Source organism: Schistocerca nitens, chromosome 5 (genome assembly GCF_023898315.1).
Source record: "Schistocerca nitens isolate TAMUIC-IGC-003100 chromosome 5, iqSchNite1.1, whole genome shotgun sequence".
Classification (NCBI taxonomy): Eukaryota; Metazoa; Arthropoda; class Insecta; order Orthoptera; family Acrididae; genus Schistocerca; species Schistocerca nitens.
Window position 1 is genome coordinate 747,341,093 of NC_064618.1, and position 26,408 is coordinate 747,367,500.

Consider the following 26,408-nt stretch of genomic DNA (forward strand, 5'->3'; position numbering starts at 1 on the left):
GCGATTTATTTATTTTCAACCCATTCAGCTGCTTCACAATCCCAGGGATGTCTATCACTATGTCCTCCATACGGGAATCTGTACAAGACTCAAATGGTGGTATGTTTGTACGATCCTCGTGCGTGAAAGATTTCTCAAATGCTAAATTTAAAATTTCAGCTTTCTTTTTGCTATCTTCTGTTGCCAGACCAGACTGATCAGTGAGTGACTGGATGGAAGCCTTCGACCCGCTTACCAATTTTACGTAAGACCAGAATTTCCTTGGGTTTTCAGCAAGATCTTTTGCTAAAGTATGACGGTGGTAGTGGTTGAATGCTTCGCGCATCGCTCTTTTTACAGCACCGCGAATCTCTACTAACTTTTGCCTGTCCTCATCCTCCCAATCTTTCTTGTACCGCGAGTGCAACTGTGTTTGCTTCCTGAGCATTCTCCGAATTGCAACTGTGTTTGCTTCCTGAGCATTCTCCGAATTGTGCTGTTAAACCATGGTGGGTCTTTTCCGTCTGTAACCCACTTTTTTGGCACATACTTGTCCAATGCGTGATTTACAATGTGTTTAAAATTTGCCCATAATTCTTCCATGTCCATCATACCGGAAGTAAATGAAGTCAATTCATTTACTAAGTGGGATACTAACAACTGCTTATCCACTCTTTCTAGTAAGAATACTCTCCTAGCCTTATTGACTGACTTTTTAACTTTCGTAACCATAGTCGTAATGACAACATCATGATCACTAATCCCTGTCTCAACACTGACACTGTCGATGAGGTCTGGTCTGTTCGTGGCTGCCAGATCTACAATATTTCCATTACGCGTTGGCTGTTGATTTAGCTGCTCAAGACAGTTTTCGGATAATGTGTTCAAAAGTAATTCACACGACTGCTTGTCTGTACCACCTGTAATGAATCCATAGACATCCCAGTCTATACTAGGTAGGTTGAAGTCACCTCCGACTAATATAGCATGATCCGGGTACTTCTGCGATACAGAGTGTAGACTCCCTTTGAATGATTCTAGAACTGTCACGGTGGAACCTGGTGGCCGGTAATAACACCCAACAACTAACTTTATTTCTCCTAGCCCTTCACAATCACACTCTACTTCGACCTCAGTAGACACAATATTTTTGTCAACTGCAATGAAGACACCACCTCTTACGGTGTCTAATCTGTCTTTCTGATACATGTTCCAACCCTCACTAAATATTTCAGAACTTCCTATCTCAGGGTTCAGCCAGGTTTCAGTTCCGAGAATAATTTGTGCGCCACACACTTCCTGGAGGGCAGTAAATTCAGGGACTTTATTCCGAACACTCTAAAAATATACTGCTAATATCTTGACAGCTGAAGTGTCTTTACACTGAGCATCTCCTGATTTCCCTGCCTGCACGTTGACTGGTGAGTGTTCATCAGGACACCTGATGCATATTCATTACTAACAGCTGATGATCACTATCTAAGCCATCTGGTGGTACAAACGTGATGTCCACTATGTTTCTCATCATTCATCATCTGCTAATGTGTAATAAGCTTCTGTTTTTCTAGACCAGTCACTGATATACCGCATGATGTTATGGTATTTATTCTTATTAGATCATGAGTTTCCAACCTTCAGTCCATTCCATTTACTAAAATCCAATAATCTTTCGCCCTTTTTGTTTCTGCTTCCCAAGCCATTTGTTCCAAGTACATTTGCTTATCCATGTCTCTCTAGACCAATGTTTCGTGATCTTTGTTGTAAGTGAACCCTTTTCATTGTCTGCTTGTATTGTGGAACCCCTGACTTACTTCTTTAGTGTGTTTTTAATGCAACATACTGTAAATGAACTGTTTACAACAAAAATGACAATTTCAAGAATTAATTTCAAAATTAACCAGGAAGCTTTTAAAATAACATAAATTGAAACTAACATAATCAAACAAGACTTTGAAATTAAAATCTTAATAAAATGAGTATTATTGGTTCTTATTTTCACAGACATACTTAATATTAGACTTTATGGATGAAAGTTGAAATCTCATAACAGGTTAGGTATGAAGTCTGTTGTGGCATTTATTTTTTGCTGATGCATAAGCTGAGAATCCTCTTTTGCACATACACTGATAGACCAAACTGTGACTATCAGTGTAATAGCATGTTGGTTGACCCTTGAAAAGCAATACAGCAGCAGTTCTATGTGGCATAGATTCAAAAGTCCTTTATAGGTTTATGGAGACATGTGTCACCAAATGTCTATGCACGGGTACTGCATTTCCCGTAAATTATAGGCAGGTGGTTTGTAAGTATGGAGCTGGAGCCCAATATCTTCACAGATGTATTCCATGAAGTTCAGATCAGGCAAATTTGGTGGCCAAGGCATCAACATGAGTTCACTATCATGCTCCTCATAACACATAGTACAGTTCTGGACTTGTGACATGGTAGTTATCCTGCTGGAAGATGCCATGGTCCTCGGGAAAGACCTCAAGCATGAAAGGATGCAGGCTGTCTGCAACAGTGTTCACAGAGTCTACAGCTGTTATGGTACCTTCAATTACTACCACATGCCATGTGGAAGCCTAACTGGATGCCCCCCATAGCATATTACTGTGTTTACTAGCTTGCATCCATTGTGCGGAGCATGTTTTGAGCAGCTGTTTACCTGGATGATGGTATATTCGGACACAAGCATCAACTGGGTATAACAAGAAATGTGATTCATCCAATCAGGTAATATGTTTTCATTGATCCTCAATCATTCTGTGCCCATTGCAATTGAAATTGTTGCTATGGATGGGTCAACATGGGAACATGCAGGAGTTGTCTGCTATGGGTCTCCATTTTCAAGACTGTGTGCTGAACAGTGTGCTTTGAAACACTTGTGTCTGCACCAGCTTTGCACTCTGTTGTTAGATATGCTACAGATCATCGCTTATCCTGCTTTACATAGCAAGCAAGCCCCCGTGATCTCTGACAAGGTGCGGATGTCCAAGACCTTGTCGCCTACTTATGCTTTCATCATATTTCAACCACTTTCCACTGATACTAATGACAGTAACAAGCAAACAGTCAATCAGCTTTGATGTTTCCAAAATGTTCATTCCCAAGTGCCAGGCCATTACAGTATGCCCTCAGTCAGAGTCACTCATTTCCCCATTTGAGGCCTGTTTTGTCACTATGATGTTTCCCCATTCATCTTTCCTCCACTTATATACTTCACATTACGTGCCTCCATTCCCCAAAAAGTTGCATTCAGTCTTGCAGTGTGCAGTTTGTGCAAATAATGGAAGTACAAACATGCTCTTTTGCAACAACTGACGATATTCATCTTTCGAAATATGCTAGAATTGTGCTAATATAATTAATTTTAATTTTTATGCCAATTGTAAGTCAGATGTCAACTCAATAAAGGTTATGATTTCTTTTGCTGACTAGGTCAAAGATCATGCATTAACAATATGTTGATTTTTAATTCACATCTAATTTTAATATTTAATCTGGTATCCATTTGGAAAATGCTGATTAAAAGCTTTGTTGAAACCTCTCAGGTGCTAAATAACTTCTTCAATAAATTATAAATGTCTGTCCTGCCTGAAACCCATGGTAATTCTAAAAAGCCTATTATTGCTGAGAACAATCAAACTTTTTGAAGCACATACAAATTGTCTAAAGTTTTCTCTCATTCATGAAAGTAAGAATCTTTTCTTGAGCCGAAAATACATTTACTTCTTTGCATTGAGGGGTTAAACTAAGCTCCTTGAACTTTGCAAATATACCGCTTAAATGAAGCTGCCAATTTCCATCAAATAGTGGACCTTTCAATATGAAATTGTGTTCTAAACAGGTATTTAGCGTCTTGTGCCTCAACTAAAAAATACACGTGTCTTGCACTGAGATAACCACTGGCTTCTGTATGTAAAAGAAGAGCTGTGTGTACACTTCCCATATTCTCACCATAGTATTTTGAATAAACAGTTATTTTGTGGCTGAGCTTTTATGATGTTAACAATTCTGATGGCCTAGTCAAGAGCATTCTTATAAATGAGACACAACTTTTCGCATCTAGTGCTTGTCTGTGGATCATTCAGCAGCCACTAATCAATTTTTTGTGGTATTTTAATAATGTTACAGCCCAATTAATTATACTACTCATGTACTTAGCTACTGTGATAATTTATTCTCTTCAAGAAAAGAATTTAAGAGACCAAATATTTAAACTCCATTACTATGTGTTTGTAACAAATGGAGCTCCAGTAAGGCATTCTTGTACTGATAAATATCTGTTATGATTGCACTGTTGTCGAAAACTTAAGAACTTTCGCATGATATGTCACCACCAAGTAACATAGCTTGATGAAACTTGGATCAATCATAGAAAGAACTTATACAGTATAATATACAAGATAACAGAAAGAAATACACAAACAGAACTAACACATTTATTGAAAGGCAATAATTACACTGAAGTCAGTGTGATTGACGATGGTCCCCCGGTTGTTACAAAAGGCAGGATGTAGTTCTTAAAGAGATGCGTGATCACTATGGATGATAATAGATGCTCCACAACATGCTCACCTGCTGACCACAAGGTTGGTAAGGAGTTCTTGTGGCAGAGCATTCCATTCCTTCAACAGTTGGGTTGACAATTGCTGGATGGTCATTGGTACATGAAGGTATGCTGCAGTACTTCTCTCAAAACGTATCTCACATGTGTTCAGTGGGATTTAAATTGGAGGAATGGGCAGGCCAGTCCATTCACTCAATATCCTCTTGCTCTAAGAGCTCTTCCACCCATGGTCTTCAGTGCAGTTGTGCACTGTCATCCATAGAAATTATGTCAGTGCTGAATGCACCCTTGAAAAGACCCACATTGGGGAGGAGAACAGTGCAACAATAATCCTGACCAGTGAGTGTACAGAGTTCAAAGGTTTGGAGGTTAGTATGCCCATGCAACATTATGTCTCCCCACACCAGAACACCTGGACCACCAAAATGATTCTATTTTCTTAATTTAATAGAAGCATTAATTTATACTTTTTATGTTAATTTTTTGAATGGTATGAGAAAAGGCATGTCAGTTTAGTAGGAAGCTTGAGTGATCTCCAGTGAATCCCAAGGCTCCATAAAACACAGATTGAACATTTGCATTCAGATCTTCCACTACCATTGTGATGTGTCCAGTCATCTGCATCTGTGATTCTTTTTCAAGCTACTCTTTTTACTCTGATATGCATCCCACCTTGTTGGCATAGTCTTAAAATAGCATTGTTGTTTTCTCATTCAAAGATATTTTTGTCTTTCTCATTATCTCATTTATTCCAAATACTTCCTCTCTTTCTGTAAAGCTCCTGTCAATACCTTTTCAGTTTATTTGTATATTAATTTTTGTGACTATCGGACTTGAGTGTGGGAGCTTAACAACATGCTTCATTATGAAATAATCCTGACCATATGCCTAATATTGATATGTGTCTCATACACTTTTCATATATTAATGTTATTTGGTTGAAAGATGGGAAATATCACTTTGAAATAATAACAGTAAAACTCCAATTACTTTGTTTTATTGTGCCTTTAGCATGTAACACACTACCCTAACAATGTCTAAGCTCATTCAGTCTAGAATTAATAGTTATACTTTTTTCACATTTGCACTGAAGTAACCACTACTGCACTACATTTCCACATTAATTAAACAGGTAATCTTTGATCATGGAAGACTTTTCATTTAAATTCTACTACAATATATTCCTCTACAATAATTACAGGTTGACAAATACAACAATGTTTCAGTCATAGATCTCATGATTAACCTTGCATGCCCTTCTGCTAAATAATTGAATTACTCAAAACACTTATCTTCTTTGATACAATATAACACTTCCAACTCTTGACTCTCCTGCAATGGCCAACACGGCATGTGACAACTAGAAATGGGGCATTGTTGCCATAGCACAGCAAGACAACGTCCCTCAGAGAAAAGATGCGCTCAACCTCAAAAGTTCCATAAGCAAGGAGTAAAATACTGGCAGAACTAAAGTTGTGAGGACAGGTCGTGAGTCACGCTTGGGTTCCTTAGTCAGTAGAGCACTTGAAAGGCAAAGGTCTTGAATTCGAGTCTCAGTCTGGCACACAGCTTTAATATACCTGGAAGGTTCATATCACCACACACTCCCCTGCAGAGTGAAAATTTCATTCTGGAAAGAGAACAGTATCAAAATGTTACAGCGTCAAAGGTAGCAGTACTCCTTACATCCAGCCGGTAGAATTTTTTCCAAAACATGAGAAAAAGGTTTTTTGAAAACCCAGGAAAAGAAAAGTGAAATCCCACACAAATTTGTCTTAGCTTTACAGAAACAAATAAGCTATGAACAACCCAGCAATGGTTCTCTCCTAAGTTACTATACTTTCACAGAACAGAAATGTCTTGTACACTTCATACTTGTTCCTACGCTGAAAATTACAATCTTTACACTTTTGTTTGTGTAAGTGATAAGCAATGAACGTACATAGAAATCAAATTTATCATATAACTGGATTAAACAGCAATAACAATATCAAAATTCCTTTGTACAGACTTCCGTGAACGTAGTGCCAAAAAAATACTTAGTGCAGTCCATTTAAATCTCTTCAGCATATATCATACCCTAATCATTAACTTTTCCTAAGAGAAGGATCATGTTTTTCTATTGTTGATGCATCTTCATATAAATATATAGAAGTTATGTACACAGGCTGCACAGAAAAAACAATATCATTAGTAAATTGTCAACCCTTAAACTACTCTAAACATTGTTATTCTAATTCAGCATCACTGAAAATACCTCCTGGTGTTATTATGTACGACTTTTTACCTCCTTCAAAGATTTTTCCATTATGATACCTCAACTAACTGCTGCTTAGTATGTAGAATGTTATTGCTTATGTGACAAACAAACTGGAACAAACAAGAATATATACACTCCTGGAAATTGAAATAAGAACACCGTGAATTCATTGTCCCAGGAAGGGGAAACTTTATTGACACATTCCTGGGGTCAGATACATCACATGATCACACTGACAGAACCACAGGCACATAGACACAGGCAACAGAGCATGCACAATGTCGGCACTAGTACAGTGTATATCCACCTTTCGCAGCAATGCAGGCTGCTATTCTCCCATGGAGACGATCGTAGAGATGCTGGATGTAGTCCTGTGGAACGGCTTGCCATGCCATTTCCACCTGGCGCCTCAGTTGGACCAGCGTTTGTGCTGGACGTGCAGACCGTGTGAGACGACGCTTCATCCAGTCCCAAACATGCTCAAAGGGCGATAGATCCGGAGATCTTGCTGGCCAGGGTAGTTGACTTACACCTTCTAGAGCACGTTGGGTGGCACGGGATACATGCGGACGTGCATTGTCCTGTTGGAACAGCAAGTTCCCTTGCCGGTCTAGGAATGGTAGAACGATGGGTTCGATGATGGTTTGGATGTACCGTGCACTATTCAGTGTCCCCTCGACGATCACCAGTGGTGTACGGCCAGTGTAGGAGATCGCTCCCCACACCATGATGCTGGGTGTTGGCCCTGTGTGCCTCGGTCGTATGCAGTCCTGATTGTGGCGCTCACCTGCACGGCGCCAAATACGCATACGAGCATCATTGGCACCAAGGCAGAAGCGACTCTCATCGCTGAAGACGACACGTCTCCATTCGTCCCTCCATTCACGCCTGTCGCGACACCACTGGAGGCGGGCTGCACGATGTTGGGGCGTGAGCGGAAGACGGCCTAACGGTGTGCGGGACCGTAGCCCAGCTTCATGGAGACGGTTGCGAATGGTCCTCGCCGATACCCCAGGAGCAACAGTGTCCCTAATTTGCTGGGAAGTGGCGGTGCGGTCCCCTACGGCACTGCGTAGGATCCTACGGTCTTGGCGTGCATCCGTGCGTCGCTGCGGTCCGGTCCCAGGTCGACGGGCACGTGCACCTTCCGCCGACCACTGGCGACAACATCGATGTACTGTGGAGACCTCACGCCCCATGTGTTGAGCAATTCGGCGGTACGTCCACCCGGCTTCCCGCATGCCCACTATACGCCCTCGCTCAAAGTCCGTCAACTGCACATACGGTTCACGTCCACGCTGTCGCGGCATGCTACCAGTGTTAAAGACTGCGATGGAGCTCCGTATGCCACGGCAAACTGGCTGACACAGACGGCGGCGGTGCACAAATGTTGCGCAGCTAGCGCCATTCGACGGCCAACACCGCGGGTCCTGGTGTGTCCGCTGTGCCGTGCGTGTGATCATTGCTTGTACAGCCCTCTCGCAGTGTCCGGAGCAAGTATGGTGGGTCTGACACACCGGTGTCAATGTGTTCTTTTTTCCATTTCCAGGAGTGTACATCTGTGGCAAACAACTTGACCTCAAGTTGAAGCATAATAACTATCATGACTTTATTATTATTATTATTATTATTATTATTATTATTATTATTTTGTCGTTAATGTAAGGTGGCAAAAAATATCTGGCATTCAAAGCTGGTGGAGAGGGGTGGAGTGAGTTAAACACAAAGAAATGTAAGTTGATGATTAGTCAGCTGAATGAAACATTTGTGAACACTTGTGTAATTTACATGTTAACTTTTTGGTGCAACACTTTTAGCAACACACTCACACTCACTGACAGGTGGACATAGCAACTGATTTTGATATTTCTGCTCTAGTTGACACCAGCTGGGTGCAGACACTCACACATCAAGGCACCATTTTCTCATGTCACGGCAGCAGGTAATGGATGTTGTTTTGGTTGCCATCTGCACAAGGAGCAGGTTGGCAATGGATGACTGCGAGGGTGGGTGCAGAAGGTGGAGGGGGCAAATGCACGTCTCTAGTGCACTAGACTTCCGGTAGATGTAGCAAGGGATGGGCTGACACTAGATAATAACCCTGGACTCTCCTCCATGGCCTGTCACACAGCAAGCATGTAAACAGATGTTATGGCTCAATGTCTGCATGCCTGACAAGGGATCAAAACACTGTAACACGTAACACACCTACTGTGTCCATCTACTTGTGTAAGTCTTGCAATTGTAATAAATGTGAAAGAGAGAGAATACTCCACTGTTCACTGCAGTGACAGTCTACATTGCTGCTAACCTACCTTATACACAGTATTTTAACACAAACAATATTAAATTACTAAATAAATCATTTTTCCTAAATACTTGACTCTTTTATTTGTAAATGTCACACAGGCTTCTTGTGGCCATACAATGTGCACAACGCATTGTGTCGACCTCTTCTCCTCCCTATTTCTTTTCCTCATCCATTGCATAGTATTTATACCCTTGTAAGTGATCAGTTGACGATATGTCATTTCAGATCTGTTTATTCTGCTTCACACCATTCCACACCTTCCTTTCTCATTCCACTTCTTTCTATGTTTCTGCCCATCAGCCATTGGGTCATAGATACCTCATGCTTCTTCATAGTGGTAATCATGCCTTCTCTTGTTCCCTTCACTTGCATTTCCTCTTGACTCCCATCACTTCTTGTCTGTTCCATTTTATGTAGCTCTTCATCGCACCTGCTCTATAGTTATAATTGTTGAGCTATGCAGAAGACCACGAACTTGACATGTTAGCTGTTGTATTGCTTTGCATACACTGTTATTTTCCTCATACCACACTTCAGCATACTGATTCTTCCCTAACTCCTTTTCTAAAAATTCTGCGTGCATTTTGTCATATCCCTGGTAGTATAGATCATTGCAAATAAAATTTAAAGTCTTTTCTTTTGCGCTTTCAGAACTGTATTTATTGAAGAGTATCTTCTCAACCTCTTTGTACAACAAACTTTCTTCTTCTTGCTACCCAAACAGCATATCCTCGAGTTTCTTCTCACAATCTAACAAACTCTGACATTTTTCTTCTGAATCTTGTTTCTGTTTCGTACAGTCTGCTCCAGCTTCTCCATCAAAACAATCTAATTATCCTCTGTTTGAACATCAGTCTGCTTCATGGTACCTATGATCATCATAAACATTCTTCTGCTTATGAAAAACGTTCTTCTCCTTTCAAAGACAATATATCATAACATTTCTTATCAAGATCTAGCGAACTCTAAAATTTTTCTCCTGAATCTTGGTTTTGTTTCATGACAGTCTGCTTCAGTTCCTCTGTGACGATAATCTTCTCATCCTTTGCTCAAAATTCTCATTCCAAAGGGTTCTTCATCCACTGACAATGCATCTGAATTCATACTGAGAATGTGTACTTCTAATAAGATACTATCACCATCTGTATTCTACATATCATCTATCTGATCCTTCTGTTTCAAATTACATTCTTTGTTCACTGACAATATAATTGTATCTGCACTGAGAATGTTAACAGTCAGTTCAGCACTATTACTGTCTGTGCATGTTCTAGTCATCATCTGAGATTGCATTAGCTGGCTTTCTGCTTTACCAGGTATTTCAATTAACAAGTCGGCGATTAAAGTTGCTTGTAAGTCTGACCCCACAGGTAACGAACATTCTGACAAAATAGGCATTTTTCATATATCTTTACTTACGTGCTTCTCTTCTGCAAATATATTCACTGTTTCTTCTTAGCCCTCTTTAAATGTTCTTTTTATTTCTTTCCTAGATTCCTGCACAATTTTCTCTTGCTTCTTTAATTTTTCTGCAATTATCGATTTCAGTTCCTTTGTGATTATTGCCTCATTGCCGACATATTTGTCTATTACTGCAATTCAGTCAACCAATCAAAACTTGGAGGTGGCCAGTGTTTAGTTTTACTTCTAAATGGTGTCCCTCTGAGTCTTCCAGTTTTGGTATCTGTGGGATAGAAGCTTGACCTACACTTAATACTGTTATTCCCATTTCTACAGTTTCTCCCTTAGTCACATCCTCAAATCAGGAATCCTTGAATTCTCTATTTAACAAGTCTATGTCTGATGTTACTTTACGCCATGGCTCCATAGGTGTCAAACGTTCTGGAAAAATAGTTGTATTTTGCACCTCATTACTTACATCCACATGATTCTCTTCTTGCCTCATTTCAAATATCTTCATTGTTTCTTCTCTGTTGTCCTTAAACATTGATTTTCTTCACCTGCAAATTCCTTTTGACTTTGGAAAAACTGGGATGGAATAATGACAACATTATGAAAAGGATAGATTGCTACTTTTATTTATTTTCATTTATTTAGTATCATCCCAATGATCACATTTGTGATATAGGATTTGTCAGGGTACATTTTAACAACTGTATAATATCTTTACAAAATTTTTATCTGTGCTGAATTCATATGAATCTATCTTATGTTTAATACAATATACAACTAATAAGTGTTTTTATAACATAATTTCTTATGTGCTTGACAGACATATTCACTGATGTAATTTCATTTGTCACATTTATATATTCTTATACAGTTGTGCAGAGATATTCACTTATGCTGTAGTAACATTTGTCTAGCATGTGGTTCTTTATAACAGTTTTAAATTTATCCTCATTTTCCAGCTCTTTGATATGTTTTGGTAGTGCATTAAAAAGTTTGATGCCTTGATTACATACATGTTTCTGACTTCAGGTCCTTGTTACAGCTTGTATGTGGAGAGCTTTACATTGCCGTGTATCGTAGTTATGGTAGTCTGTATTGGTTTTCATTTTGTCCTGATTTCTTTTGATCACCAACAGACATTTCAGAATGTATAATGATGGAATTGATAAAATTTTCAATGCTTTAAAAAGGGGCCTACAGTGTGTTTGAGGTGGGCTCTGGGTCATTATCTGAATAGCGCGTTTTTGTAATTTGAAAATCTCATTTAGACGACAATTTGTTTTTCCCCAGAATACTATCCCATAGGATGCAATGGACTGAAAATAGCCAAAATATACTAATCTGGTACAGTAATTACTACAAACTCTTGAAATTATTCTAAGTACAAAACATGCTGAATTTAGTTTTAGTGCTAAGCTCACCACATGGTCCTTCCAGTTAATCTTCTCATCAATGTGCATACCCAGGAATTTTGCACACTGTACTCTTGTTTGCCCTCCATGGTGGGATTTAAGTTGTCATATTCACTTATTTTTCCATATTGCACATAATTAGGTTTTTTTTTTTTTTTTTTTTTTTTTTTTTTTTTTTTTTTTTTTTTTGCATTCATTGTTAGCTTGTTAGCACTAAACCATTTTTGTATATCTTGTAGGACGTGGTCCACTGTACTGTGCAATGACTGCTTCATATCACTAACTATTAAACTAGTATCATCAGCAAATAACATGATTCTAGCTTTTCTCTCTGACACCTGAATATCATTAATGTAAATGAGGAACAGCAAGGGGCCTAATACACTTCCTTGGGGTACTCCTACTGTAACCTCCCTTGGATCTGATCTTAGTTTAATTTTTTGATTAATATTTGGTGCTGGAATTTCAACCAACTGCATCCTCTTTTCCAGATAAGACTCAAACCACTTTTTTACCAGTCCTCTGATACCTATAGCTTCAAGCTTTTCCAAAAGTATGCTGTGGTCAACAGTGTCAAAGGCTTTTACAAATCTAGACTTATCCCAACTACACTTTTTCCCTCTTCCAATTTAGTGATTATTTCTTTTGTGTATTCCAGTACAGCTGTTTCGGTACTAATCCCAGCTTGAAATCCATGCTGATTACTATTTATCAGATTGTGGATATTAAGATAATGTGTGACTCTATATTTCATTAGTATCTCTAAAACCTTAGAGAAAGTTGGGAGAAGTGAGACAGGTCTGTAGTTTTCTATTTTAAGCTTATCACCCTTTTTCAACAGGGGAATGACTTTAGAAATTTTCAGTTTCTGTGGAAACACGCCCTCAGCCATTGACAAGTTTGCTATGTGCTCCAATGGTTTCGCTATTTGATTAGCTGTTTTCTTTACTAGTATTATTGGCACCTCATCTACTCCAGCTGACATCTTGGACTTGAGACTTTTAATCACTTTTAAAACTTCCTTTTCATTTGTTGGAACTGCCATCATACTGCTGGCTGCCTTGGGTGCTTCCATCATCTGCTCCCCAAAATTCCTGCTTAATGTCTGGGGTACATTTAAAAAGTAATTATTTATATAATTAGGCATGGCATATTTATCTATCATTTTATTCTCCTCATCTTTTAGAATAATTTCCTTGTCTTTGATAGGTACCCCGGTTTCTTTTCTCACAATTTCCCATGCTAATTTAGTTTTATTTCTGGACTGTTTTATTTCCATATCATTACTTAATAACTTTGCATTTGCAAATACTCTGCAGTATATTTTCCTATACCTTGTTACATATTCTATAAAATCAGTATCTGTACACTCCCTCAACTCTGAATTCAGTTTTTTCATGTTTTCACATGATTTCTTAATGCCAAGAGTCATCCAAGAACTTGACTTTATGTGTCCAGTGGACTTGATTCTGGTCAGTTTCTTTGGAAAACACATCTCAAAGTTCATCATATAAATTGATGCAAATACACTATATGCCTCATCTGTAATTGTTTGTTTCATAACATCTAACCAATTTTCATTTTGTAAGATACTTATGAACTGATGACAGCTGTCCACAGAGAAGTTTCTTTTGTAAATATTATTTACACCTTTATCTTCCTTTGACTTTAAAGGGATTTCAATGGCGAGAGCATTGTGGTCAGACAATCCTAAATCTATGTTTGTTACCTCTATGTCAGTTGCTGACATATTTGAGAAAATGTTATCTATGAGGCTATTGGAGGTGTTTGTTATTCTAGTTGAATTGTTATGTGTGGTGACATGTTGAAACTCTTTAATATGTCCAAAAATTGCCTTTTTTGTTGACTTTCAACTAGAAGATTACTATTGAAATCACACCAAAAAAAATCACAGTTTCTTTTTTGTAAAAAGTATTTAGCAACAGTTCTAATTTATCAAAAAAGACTTCTATGTTTCCACATGGTGACCCATACACTGATATGACTATGACTTTTTTCACTAGGCCATATAGCTGAACAGCACCTGCTTAAAAAAACTTTTCAGTACTTAAGTTCTCTGCTTCACATCTATTTTTAAATTCTAACTCTTGTCTAAGGTAAATACCGACTCCACCACCTTTTGCAATTTTCCTACTATAATCATTTGCCAGTTTAAATGGATTAATATGAATACTACTAATTTCATGGTCCTTACACCAATGTTCAGTAATACACAAGACATCAGGTTGGATGTTACTTACTGATATTTCAAGTTCACGATATTTGTTCTTGAGACACTGCACATTTAGAGTCATAATCTTTAGAACAGGGGAATGAGCACCGATGGTATTTCTCCTTTCGTTTAACATTGTTAACTTGGAGTTTTCATTATGGCTGGATACCAAAAGTCCTGTTGTACCACAGGTTTATTGTTTCTGTTGCTTTTCCTGCTCTAAGTGGATGATGCTGATTAATTGTTTATACTAGCTGTGGCAGCTGATGACATTTTAATATTCACTATAGCAGATGTTGATGTTTTTAGTGCTTCAGCAAATGTTGCTCTTGTTAAGATTTTCATTTCTTCTGCTTCTGTCCTCATTTGGAGTGGGATTTTAGGGAACTTTTCTATTGATATACGGCTTATTTCTTCTAGTATCTTTTCACCCATCATTTTTTTTCCATAATAGTTCCTGTGCTGTCCATGCCTCGTGAAATGATTTCTCACTGAGCTGTTTGCATCCACAAAAGTTGCACACTTAAAAGCACAGCAGATCTTTCTAAATTTATTATTTGTTCACTTTATTTCTTTGTTTACACACGATTCCTCGATTAGATCATGTCTATGTGGCACACTTACAACGAGAACCTTTAAATTTAGATCTGACAGCTTTTTTAGAGTTGTTTGAAGTGCCCTTGTTGCTAGTTGGCTTTCATTTTTGTATATGTCATTTGCTCCACCTATTAGCACACAGCATGTTCCAGTCTTAACTAAGTTTCCACAATTATTTACTATTTCATTAAGGGAAGCACCTGGTTTGACAATGCCTGTTACTCTAAATTGCAACTGCCGATCATTTATTATTTGTGCCACACCCTTTGCATGACTATCACCTAATACACAGACTTGATATTTGTTGTTCTCCAGGTGCCCTCATTCCGTCAGTTTTGTAGTACACTTTATTACCTGTTTTTCTTTGCACTCTATTTACTGACAATTTCATACCATCAGAAAGATTTTGTTCACTACGAGCAGAAGTTTTGTTTGAAACAAAAATTGCCGGTTATGTTATCATTACACTCGTTTTTTAAATCGTCATATTTCTGTTGCTTTATAAGTTCCTCTAACTTATTTACATAACAATTTGCAAGCACAAGGTCTTGCTGAAGCAATGCAGTAACCCTTTCTTCTATGCAGTTATCGTATCTTGATAAAGCTACCATTAGTAGATCGCAGCATTTCATGCCACAGTCACATTTCACATCCCATTCTTCCGTTCTCACAAAACACTTTGCATCTCTCTCTCTCTCTCTCTCTCTCTCTCTCTCTCTCTCTCACACACACACACACACACACACACACACACACAGATTCAAGCAAATACAGCTCACACACACATGACCACTTCTCCGCTGGGGCCCAGACTGAGACTGTCTGGTCCTGGCAGCCAAAGACAGTGGTCATGTATGTGTGAGCTGCGTTTGCGTGAATGTGTGTATGTTGTCTATTTTGGAAGAAGGCCACCTGGCCGAAAGCTTGTGTATTAATAGTATTTTGTTGTGCCCGTCTGTGATTCAACAGCTCCACGATGTGGTGAGTAGCAATCTATCCTTTCAATAATACTGTCATTCCTTGTGAGTTTCTTTCACATTAGGTACCTCAACCAGCAGTTTGGTGGCTAATGTTGCTTTTAACTTCCTACACACAAAATTCATTGCACACCAAACAATCCAAAAATTCCACATACAGCAGCAAATCAAGCTACCCTTGTTTGGTATTACTGCAACACTTATGTCTGTTATTGTGGCTGTTGGTTTGTGTGCTGTGTTGTGATACTGCAAACTGTGCTGCTCCCTTGTGTCAACATGATTATTGTCTCGAATCACTGCATTCCAAGATGTTGTAGAATTCCTCTTCATGTCTCAAACCCCTGCAATCCAAAATACTGTAGATTTCCACTTCACACATGATTTTGTCGGTGATGGCACACTCTTATTACTTTCTTTGCACTAAGACTAATAGTCTCATTATTGAATTTTGCATCACTGTTCTTTACCAAAGAGCTGTTGTCCCGTCACAGTCGGCAGATCTAAAGCTCCTGTCAATGTCTTTTCAGTTTATTTTTCTATGAATTTTTCTGAGTACTGGACTTGAGTGTGGTAACTTGACAACAAGCGTTGTTATGAAATAATACAGACCATGTGTGTAATAGGAATACAAGTCTCTTATACTTTTCAAATATTAAAGTTCTTCAGTAGAAAAATGGAAAATATCACTTTGAAATAATAACAGTACAATTCAAATTACTATGTTTCATTGTTCCTTTAGCACGTACCACGCTTCCCTAACAATGTCTAAGATCATCCATTCTCATGTTAACAGGCTGTGCGGGGTAGCCGCGCGATCTAGGGCGCCTTGCCACGGTTCGCGCGGCTCCCCCCATCGGAGGTTCGAGTCCTCCCTCAAGCATGGGTGTGTGTTTGTCCCTTAGTGTAAGTTAGTTTAAGCCAGATTAAGTAGTGTGTAAGCCTATGGATCGATGACCTCAGCAGTTTGGTCCCATAGGAACTTACCACAAATTTCCAAAATTTTTCCTGTTAACAGTTATGCTTGTTTCACATTCACAATGAAGTAATCATTGCTATGTTGCATTTCCATGTTAATTAAACAGGTAATCACTAATCACGGAAGACTTTTCATATATGTTCTACTATTAATATGTTCCTCCACAACAATTACTGATTTGCAAACACGACAATATTTCAACCATGAATCTAATGACGAACACTCCCCACCTTACTGCAAAATAACTGACAATCCGACATGACAATTTCAACTCTTAATTATCTTTCTACCAAATTCTTCATGTTATTTATCTATGACATGGCTTTATGTGACCACTCTGTGTGGAAGCTTGATGACGACTTTCCTGAAGATTCCAGGACAGCGCGTGGCCACTGGCACTGGAGCATTGTTGTCATAGCACAGCAGGACAGTGCTCCCTCAGAGAAAAGTTGTGCTTGTCTTTGAAAATTCCAGAAGCCAGAGATAAGTGAGGAGTAAAATATTGATACATTATAACATCAAAGATAACAGTACTCCTTACAAGTCTCTTTCACACTGTCCCTACTCCATTTTTGGTGTCCTTCGCACTGTCTATTGAATACTGTACAAATTCATTTTTTAGTTCATGCCTTCTTTTGCCTCTCCCCCTCATTTCTACTACTTCTAACAATCTGCTGCTCATCCTTTCAGGATATCAACAGTTCTTCCACTTTTCCATTCAAAGTTTGTATGTTCAAAGTACCAGATCACAATCTGTGCCCATTTCTGTGTCAATTACCTGTAGACCCATTTTTTATTGAGAGACACTATTTTTGAAAGATCCTTATTTATCCACTGTTAGCTTGAGAGACCTGTCACGGCTTCCTGTAGGACCCTCAAAGTTACTATAGTGGCCATGGGGCACAGGTCCCCACTGTACTTTGGCCCTGCCTGCAGAGTCCTACTTCTTGCATTTTCCATCTCCCACAAGTTAGGTTTTCATTTAAATTAATATCTATGAAAGACACTTTATTATTATTGTTTATTCAATGTATTTAATTATTAATCATTTAATGTAGAGACATGTTTTCTAATATTTATGTTAATATTTGAAAATCATAGAAAATCCAGGATAGTATTATGAAAAGGATAGTTGCTATTCACTATATAGCAGAGATGCTGAGTTGCAGATAGGCACAACAAAATACTGTCAGAAGATCAGCTTTTGGCCAACAAGGCCTTCGTGAGAGACAGAAAACACGCACGCACGCACACACACACACACACACACACACACACACACACACACACACACATATGACTGCAGACTGTGGCTGCTGAGATGGTGTCAGCAGCTGTAGACTGTGATCATGTGTGTGTGAGTTGCATTTACGTGAGCGTGTGTGTCTATGTTCTATCTTCGACAAGGGCCTTGTTGCCTGAAAGCTTATTTCCTGACAGTCTTTTTGTTGTGCCTATCTTTGACTTAGCATCTCTGCTATACTGTGAGTAGCAACTGTTCTTTACATAATATTGTAATATGTGAAAATGCATATATGTTTGTATGTGTGTGTGGTCCAGTGTATTCAGTGTAGCTCTGGAATTCTAGAATGCCTGGAACAATTAATTTCAACCAAACCTGGTACACACATGACTTAGTGTTTCAATGTTGCCCTTTGGGCCACAGGAATTGGTGAACACCTGACACATTGCTCACGGAGGCACAGTTAGTATAAGCTACCCACCAGATAGCCCTACTGCACGCTTTCTGCCCATGGACGAACTCTTTGCATGCAGGCACAAGGCTCGGGCTGTGTGGTCGCATATGCTGTAAGCCAGCCACCATACAGCCTGTGCATCAGCAATTTGTCCACTGCTGCCCACAGACAGGCACTCAAGCTGGAGAACCCTAATCTAAGGAAACATATTCTGGAGATGTGACATCAGTAGCACCTCTATTTCTGGACACAGGGAAGTGGGAAGCCTGGAGCCATTTCAACCAAACTTAGTACACAAGGGCTGATCAACAAAGAGTGAGACTGGTTTTTTTCACAGATGTTTATTACTCCATTTCATTGATTATATGATCTTTCTCAAAGTTCTCCCCACCTACTTGAATGCACTTTTAATAGCTTATCTGCCACTCCTCAAACGCAAGGTGCAGGCTATTTTTGTCAGATCCTTGGGAATTGCCTCACGTTTCTTGAGGACTGCTTCAGAGTTCTCAAATTGAATGCCCCAAAGGTTTGCCTTTAGTTATTTGAACTTTAAAAATAATTACAGGTTGCAATATCAAGGCTATAAGGCAGATGCGGTACACAGTAATGCTGAACTGAGCCAGGAATTGCAGGGCTCGATTTGTGACTTGAGGCAGTGGATTGTCATAATGAAATTGTCACCCAGTCCAGGAAAGTCCTAGTCATTTCTTTGCAATGTGCTTTCTCAGTTTAGCCAATACTGATGTTTAGTATGCTCCTGTAACAGTAGTGTGAGGGAGTAAATTATTCCACGATTTTAAAAAAGTATGATCACCAACACTTCCCTGTGCCCTGTAGATGGTTCTCCTTTTTTGGTGTTTGGGAACATGGCAATTTCCACACTATGCTGGCTCATTTTCCTTCACGATCATAATGATGCAGCCATGACTCATCACTGGTGACAATCAATTCTAAAATGCATCCCCTCCATCAGCAAAGGAACTCGATACCTCCTGCCTCCATTCATACAGCCCTTTTTTGGGAGTCAACAGTCATGGCATACAATGGGTACAAACACAAGTCATATGGAGATGATCATGCATAATAGTAAAGACACTACCATATGAAATTCTCAACACTTCACTGAGGTTATATAACGTTATTGCCCAATCCTCATGGACAATCACAGGAACTGTGTTGATTTTGATTTTAGTTACAGCAGAAGCCAAAACACGAGTCCCATGTTGCTTAACACAACAAGTCTGCCTTCATTGACGTCCTTGAACCACCTAAACACAATTGCATGAGGAAGTTCATCTTCTCCAAATGCTTGCTGTAGCCTTTTGTATGTGTCAGTGGCTGTATGATTTAGACAAAAACAATTTTATTGCACCATACTGCTCATGTCGCATCACATCTATTGTTTGGTATGCGAAATGCAAAGAACATCTACAAAATAGAGCGTTATTACCAATCTTGTGATATGAGAGTGCTGCTGCATATGGACATTATACATAAAACTCACTCTTTTCAAATATTCATAGAACAGATAGGAAACCATCATGGAAACTACAGGAAAAAATCAGTCTCAGTCTTTGCTATCCAGCCCTTGTATATGACTTACTTCCTGGAAGAAAATTACTATTGGGATAAGATATCCCTAGCTCACTTACAGGTGTGAGACATGCAAAAATAATAAAAAATGAACAATAGTAATGTGAAATCCATAGTTTTGTTTGGCTAGGCTGATTGCTGCTATCCCTAATTGACATTTAGCATGTATGTGTACATCTGGAACACACCGGAGAATTTCAACTACACTTGGTACTCACATGACTTACTGTCTGGGAAAAAAATACTGTGGTAATAGGACACTCCTAATGTTCCTTTGCATGGGGAGAGGGAAGGGAATAACATCTAAGCAAAACTGTAGGCCTGTAGATTTTTCAACCAAACTTAATACACATGTGGCTTACTATCGATGAAAAAGTAATGTTGTGGGAAGACACCCTTGCACTGCTAGGAGTGTAAATGGTGGAAGGAAGGAAGTGCCATGTAAACATAATAAAAATATTGCCCTAAATCAGTAATGTTTGGTGTCGTTTGGCTGATTGGTGACAGTTCCAATGACATTTCACCCCTGTGAGTGAGAGTAGAGGTGGAAAGATAGTGAGATGTAACAATAATTTGAAGGTTACTGATATCAGTTCAGATCCATAATTTTCAGTGTCTTCAGGCTGATTGGTGACAGCTGAAATGGCATTTCAATCCTACGTAAGTTTAGGATACATAAATAACTAATCTACGTTATGAAGGAATTTGGATCAATAATAAAATGACAAAAAACAATTAAAGAAACATTAACAAAACCAACATCAGTGTATATTGTTTGGGGGTAGTATTAAAACTTTCTGAAATATAGTCAGATATAATAGTTTTTCATCTTTACTTTTCAACTGTGCATCAAAGAGCATAGTGAGACTTCAGAAAATTCATCAATACTAGGGGTCTCATTATTTATGTCTCTGTGTGTGAGACATAAATAATGAGCAGAAGTTGTCGTAATTCGTGCTACAGTTTTTCATAGCCTTTCTCACCACATGCGATATGCCTCTCGTGACACACGTGAACAGCAAGATGGCGTAATATTCTAGATCAGAAACAAAGTGCAAAAGTTTTGTTTTTCTGTGTGTAAAAGCAGCCACATACCATCCAACGAACATGACATGATGTTTGCTAAGTAAAAAGACGGCAACAGGAAAAAAAAAAGAGCACAGAAAATATGTCGCAAACAGTGCCAATAATTGCTTAAAACATGCTGTAACAAACAATAAATAAGATTAAAAAGCCCCACTGATGATGGTGATATTTATCTCCAAAACTAGTTTGGGATAATAAAGAAATAAACGAATAACAAGGATTTTTGCATCAAGGCGGACTCAATTTCTGATATTACTGTTTTTCTATGCTAACACAGACCAAATGGAAGAGTTCCAAGATAATATTGTTGGAAGAGAAGGTGTTGAGGCTCTGGAGGAGCGCAGACAGTGTGTCCTCATCCTTAGTCCAGATCATGAAGATATCATCTGTGAATGTAAACAAGGTGAGGGTTTTGAGAGCCTGGGTGGTTAGGAAGGATTCTTCTAGATGGTCCATGAATAGCTTAGTATAGCAGGATGCATTGCAGGCTCCTATAATTTTTCCATAATTTTGTATGAAGGGGATGCCTTAAAAGGAGAAGTAGTTATGGGTGAGGATATAGTTGTTCATGGTGACCAGGAAGCAGGTTGTAGCTTTGAAGTTAGTCAGGCACTGGGAAAAGTAGTTTTAAATAGTGGCAAGACCATGGCTGGAGGTGATGTTAGTGTAGAGGCTGCACTAGCATCTTCCCCCATATCTACACTGCTGTTCCCCCCCCCCCCCCTCCCCATCCCTCCCTCCCCCACACCACTCCTCTTCTATACCCCTGTTACTCATCCCAACATCCCAAGCATATTGCTGCTCACCTCAGACACAGTCACAGATGAGCCTTAGCACCTGGAGATGACAGTGGCCATGTTTGTATGTGAATTGTGCGTGTGCAAATGTGTGTAAGTTTTCTACTTGTAATGAAGGATTTAGTTCTAAAGCTGCATATTTCTAACACTCATTTTCCACTGTGTCTGTCTATAACTCAATGCTTCCTCTATGTGGGAAATAATTATCTATCCTATCCATATTGTTGTTATTTCATCCAGGCCTTCCATTGTTTTATTTATGCTACATTTTTGTTATTGTACATATATTCATCTATGATTAAATAATTAGCATCATCACAATGCATTCTTCTGAAAGAACAAAGAAGTTACTAAGGCTACAATGAAATGGATGGACGTGTATGGAAATATAACATACCACCTGATATACACCAATATCTGGAAATAGTAACTGAAATTCTTGCCACTGAATTAGCTGAAAGAGAGCTATCTCCTACACATAAATAAGAGAGGTAGACTTGCTTAACGTCACTGATAAAAGACATCAAATCAGAATCTGAAAAAAGACTTATTTCATTGATATCTGTACTTCCCACACATTCTAGGTCCATTGTGCAACATTTGAAAATGTATATTTACTAAATTTTTCAGTCATTGCAGTTTTTATTTATTTATTATTATTTTATTTTTGCAACATTCAAAACTTTTTTTTCAGTGAATAAGGTTTATACATTGCACAAGAAATGTTTTTAATTTTACCAATTGCTTCTAGTTCCAGAACATGTTATAGAGGCAAGAAACAGGAACAGTAACTTATGCAGACTTGTTCAAGCATACCGAGAGCATGGACACAAGAAAGCTGATATAAATCCAATATCCATAGAGGAACCAAGGTTAGTAACTTGTATTTGCAAATGTATGATTTTAGTTTAATGAATCAGTTCCATGTGGCATTAAACATTTAGTTTTTTTACTTTAATGGTTATTAGTGAGTCAGTTTAAGGATCCTTGCACAAGATTCATGTGTGTATGTGACTACTACATCTTGGTATGAACTTGATAGCAGATATCACACTGAAACATAGATAAGATTTACAACGAAAATAGATATATAAATTGCAACACCTCCCTCCCACCTCCCCCCCCCCCCCCAAACACAAACATTATTAATGAAATTTACTTAAATTCAATATTACAAGTAAAAATATTAACCATTTACACCATCACTTTCATATAGTCTTAGTTAAAAATTGCTCAGCCAAATACAAAAAGCTGTTCATAAGAAACAATTTAAATTTTTTTAAAGGATTTTATTTATTTAGTTATTTATTTTTATCACCTGTCAGGCCATTATTAAGTAAATGATCAAAGATTTTTGCATTTACGATGCATGAAGCTACAGCCAAGTTTAGGGAAATCTAGTGTCTCCTTCTAGTTCTTGTTTTGTGGACACTATTATATGTTTAATTATTTATGATAAATTCATTAGCAGATATATGCATTGAAATTATGTAGCTAAATTGAGTAACTCCTTGAAGAAATACATACAATTTTTTTTCTTTATTTATTTATTCATACTTTTTGTGTGAGTCACCAAATGAATGGCTTTTGCAGACATCATAAAAAATAGTACTGCAATAATTATGTTCAAAATATGTGTTACATCCCTCCATGAAATGTGGACCAAGTGGTGCTGGTGTGGCTAGTGTGCCTCGATGATACAAATAGCTGTACCTTATGGATAACCCCATTGGAGGGGTGTCTGTAGTTCTTAAAAAGGGATAATAGTCTTTGCAGCAGGAACAGCTGTAACTTTCTAATTTGGCCTTGTAACATTAAGCAACATGGCCTTGGCCTTGGGTGGACAGCTAAAAACTAGGAGTATCTACAGTTCTTATATTTCTCAAGAACATGCAACTAAATTGTGTGGTTTAATGATGGTAGAATTATTTTGGGTAAAATAATTCTCCATTCTCATCTCCAGATGGAACTACTCAGGAGAATGTTGTTATCAGAGAAAACAAATTTGTCATTTCACATGTCAGAACATTAAGTTTTATATCTCTTAACAGATAAGTAGGTTAGAAAGTTTGAAACGAGAGATGGTTAGGCTGAAGTTAGATATAAGGGCAGTTAGTGAAGAGACCTGGACACCCTGAAAGTTTTCACATACATTATATAATGGTAAGACAGAGTATTATAAACTGGATCTTAAAGCACAAAATATTCCAAGGAGCAGATGTGAACTCTGACCACAATTTATTACATAGTTGTGAAATAAAGATGATGGAACCTGGGTGAGTTGAAACAACCAGAGATCATTGAGAGTTTCAAAGGGAGCATTAGGAAATAACTGACTGAAATAAGCAAAAGAAATTCAGTGTAAAATGAATCGATAGACTTGAGACATGAAATAGTGAAGGCAGCAGAGGACCAACTGGCCAAATGGACTTGACTAGTAGAAGTTCTTGGATTACTCAGGAGATATTATATTTAGCTAATGAAAAGCAAAAATATAAAAGTGCTGCAAGTGAAGCATGTGGAAGCAAATGGAGGCATCTAAATAACTGAGATTGACAGAAAGTGCTAAAATGTAAAGCTGTAGAAGCATGCATGACTATAGGAAATATGGATGCTGTGTATAGTGAAATTGCAGAAAACTTTGGAGAAAAGAGAAGGAGCTGTATAAACATTAGGAGTTCAGGTGACAAGCCAGTACTAAGGAAAGAAGGAAAGTCTGAAAGGAGAAAGGAATATATACAGAGGAGATATGCAAAGGAAAGTAACTTTAAGACAATAAAGTGTAATAGGAAATGGGTGAAGATAGATGGAGGATGTGTTACTGCAAGGAGAATTTGACAGAGCACTTGAAATATTGAAGTCAAAACAAGGCATTTGGAATAGATGACATTCCCTCAGAATTATTAAGAGCCTTGGAAGAACTAACAATAACAAAATTTCTCCACTTGGCATGTAGGGTATATGAGAAAAGCAAAATGTCCTTATCCTCAAGAAAAAGTAATTGTACCAATACTATAGAAGACAGTTGTAGGTGTAGGTATGCATGTTGCCAAACCACCTGTTTCGTGATTTATGGGGCACAATACTAACACAAATTATTTACAGAAGAATGGAATGACTGGGAGAAGCTGACCTGGAGTACAATCAATTTGAGTTTCTGAGAAATTTCGTATTTCATGAAGCAATACTAACCTTACAACTTATCTTAGAAGGAAGGTTGAAGAAGGTCAAACCTAAGTTTGTAACATTTATAGATATACAAAAAGTTTATGATAATGTGGCTGGAGTACACTCTTTGAAGTTCTGAAGTTATCAGCAGAAAAATACAAGGAAGAACAGACAATCTAAAACTTCTGCAGAAATCAGACTGTAGTGGCAATAGTCAAAGAACATGAAATGGATACAGTAGTTGAGAAGGAAATAGGACATGGTTGTAGGCTATCCCCAATACAATCTATTCTGCAGAAATCAGACTGTAGTGGCAATAGTCAAAGAACATGAAATGGATACAGTAGTTGAGAAGGAAATAGGACATGGTTGTAGGCTATCCCCAATATTATTCAGTCTGTACGTAAATGACGCAGTAAAGGAAACCAAGGAGAAAATTAGAAAATCAATGAAAGCTCAAACAGAAGAAACAAAAACATTGAAGTTTACTAATAACATTATAATTTATCAGGGACATCAAAGGACTTAGAAGATCAGTTGAATGGAATGGATAGTATCTCCACAATAGGTTATAATATTGACATCAGTGGACAAAAACAAGGGTCCTGGAGCACAGTTGAATTAAATCAAGTGATGATGGCACAGGTAAATTAGGAAATAACACACTAGAAGTAGCAGAGTATATATTAGGTTGGTGCACAAGTTCATAGTATTTTTCTGTATGCTTAATAAGCACAACAGATATGCATAACAAAGACTGTGACCATCAACAATATAGTTTCATTCACTATTTACAACAGTCTTCCAATGCTGAGGCAACTCCTTGATTCCGTGACTATAGAAATCACATGGTTTTGAGGTGAAGAATTTGCTGAGCAATGTTTGGAGCACATTTTCATCCAGAAAGTCAGTTTTGTGAAGGTTGTTCAATAGAAAGCAGAAAAGGTGAAAATCTGAGGGCACAAGGTCAGGTGAATAAGGTGGGTGTGGAATGACTTCCTAACCCAACTCCTGTATAGTGTTTTTTGTCAGTCTAGCAAAATGCGGGTGGGTGTTTTCATGCAGTAGCATCATTTCACACAGTCTTCCTGGTCACTGTTCCCGTATTGCATCTGCAAGATGTCTCAGTTGTTGACAATAAATGTCAGCAGTGATGGTTACATCTCAGGAAAGCAATCAATAATACATCACACTGTTGCTGTTTCATGAGATGCGTGACATTATCTTTAGTGGATGTGTGCAGGTCTTTGTACGGGAAGTTGCTGCTTTGCTTGGGCTCAGCCATTCCATTCTTTTCCAAAAAATATGTTAGCATAAAGCCAACATTTCTCATCACCAG

At 38.2% G+C, this 26,408-nt stretch overlaps 1 protein-coding gene across 1 annotated transcript in view; it reads left to right on the forward strand.

Annotated features, from left to right (window-relative positions):
- The window catches only part of LOC126260926 (probable 2-oxoglutarate dehydrogenase E1 component DHKTD1 homolog, mitochondrial), a 322,465-nt gene that overhangs the window by 14,033 nt on the left and 282,024 nt on the right, over positions 1–26,408 (forward strand). The window contains exon 2 of the mRNA XM_049958422.1: positions 22,653–22,773. Within this exon, the coding sequence (XP_049814379.1) occupies positions 22,653–22,773 (121 nt within the window). The remainder of the gene's footprint in view (positions 1–22,652; positions 22,774–26,408) is intronic.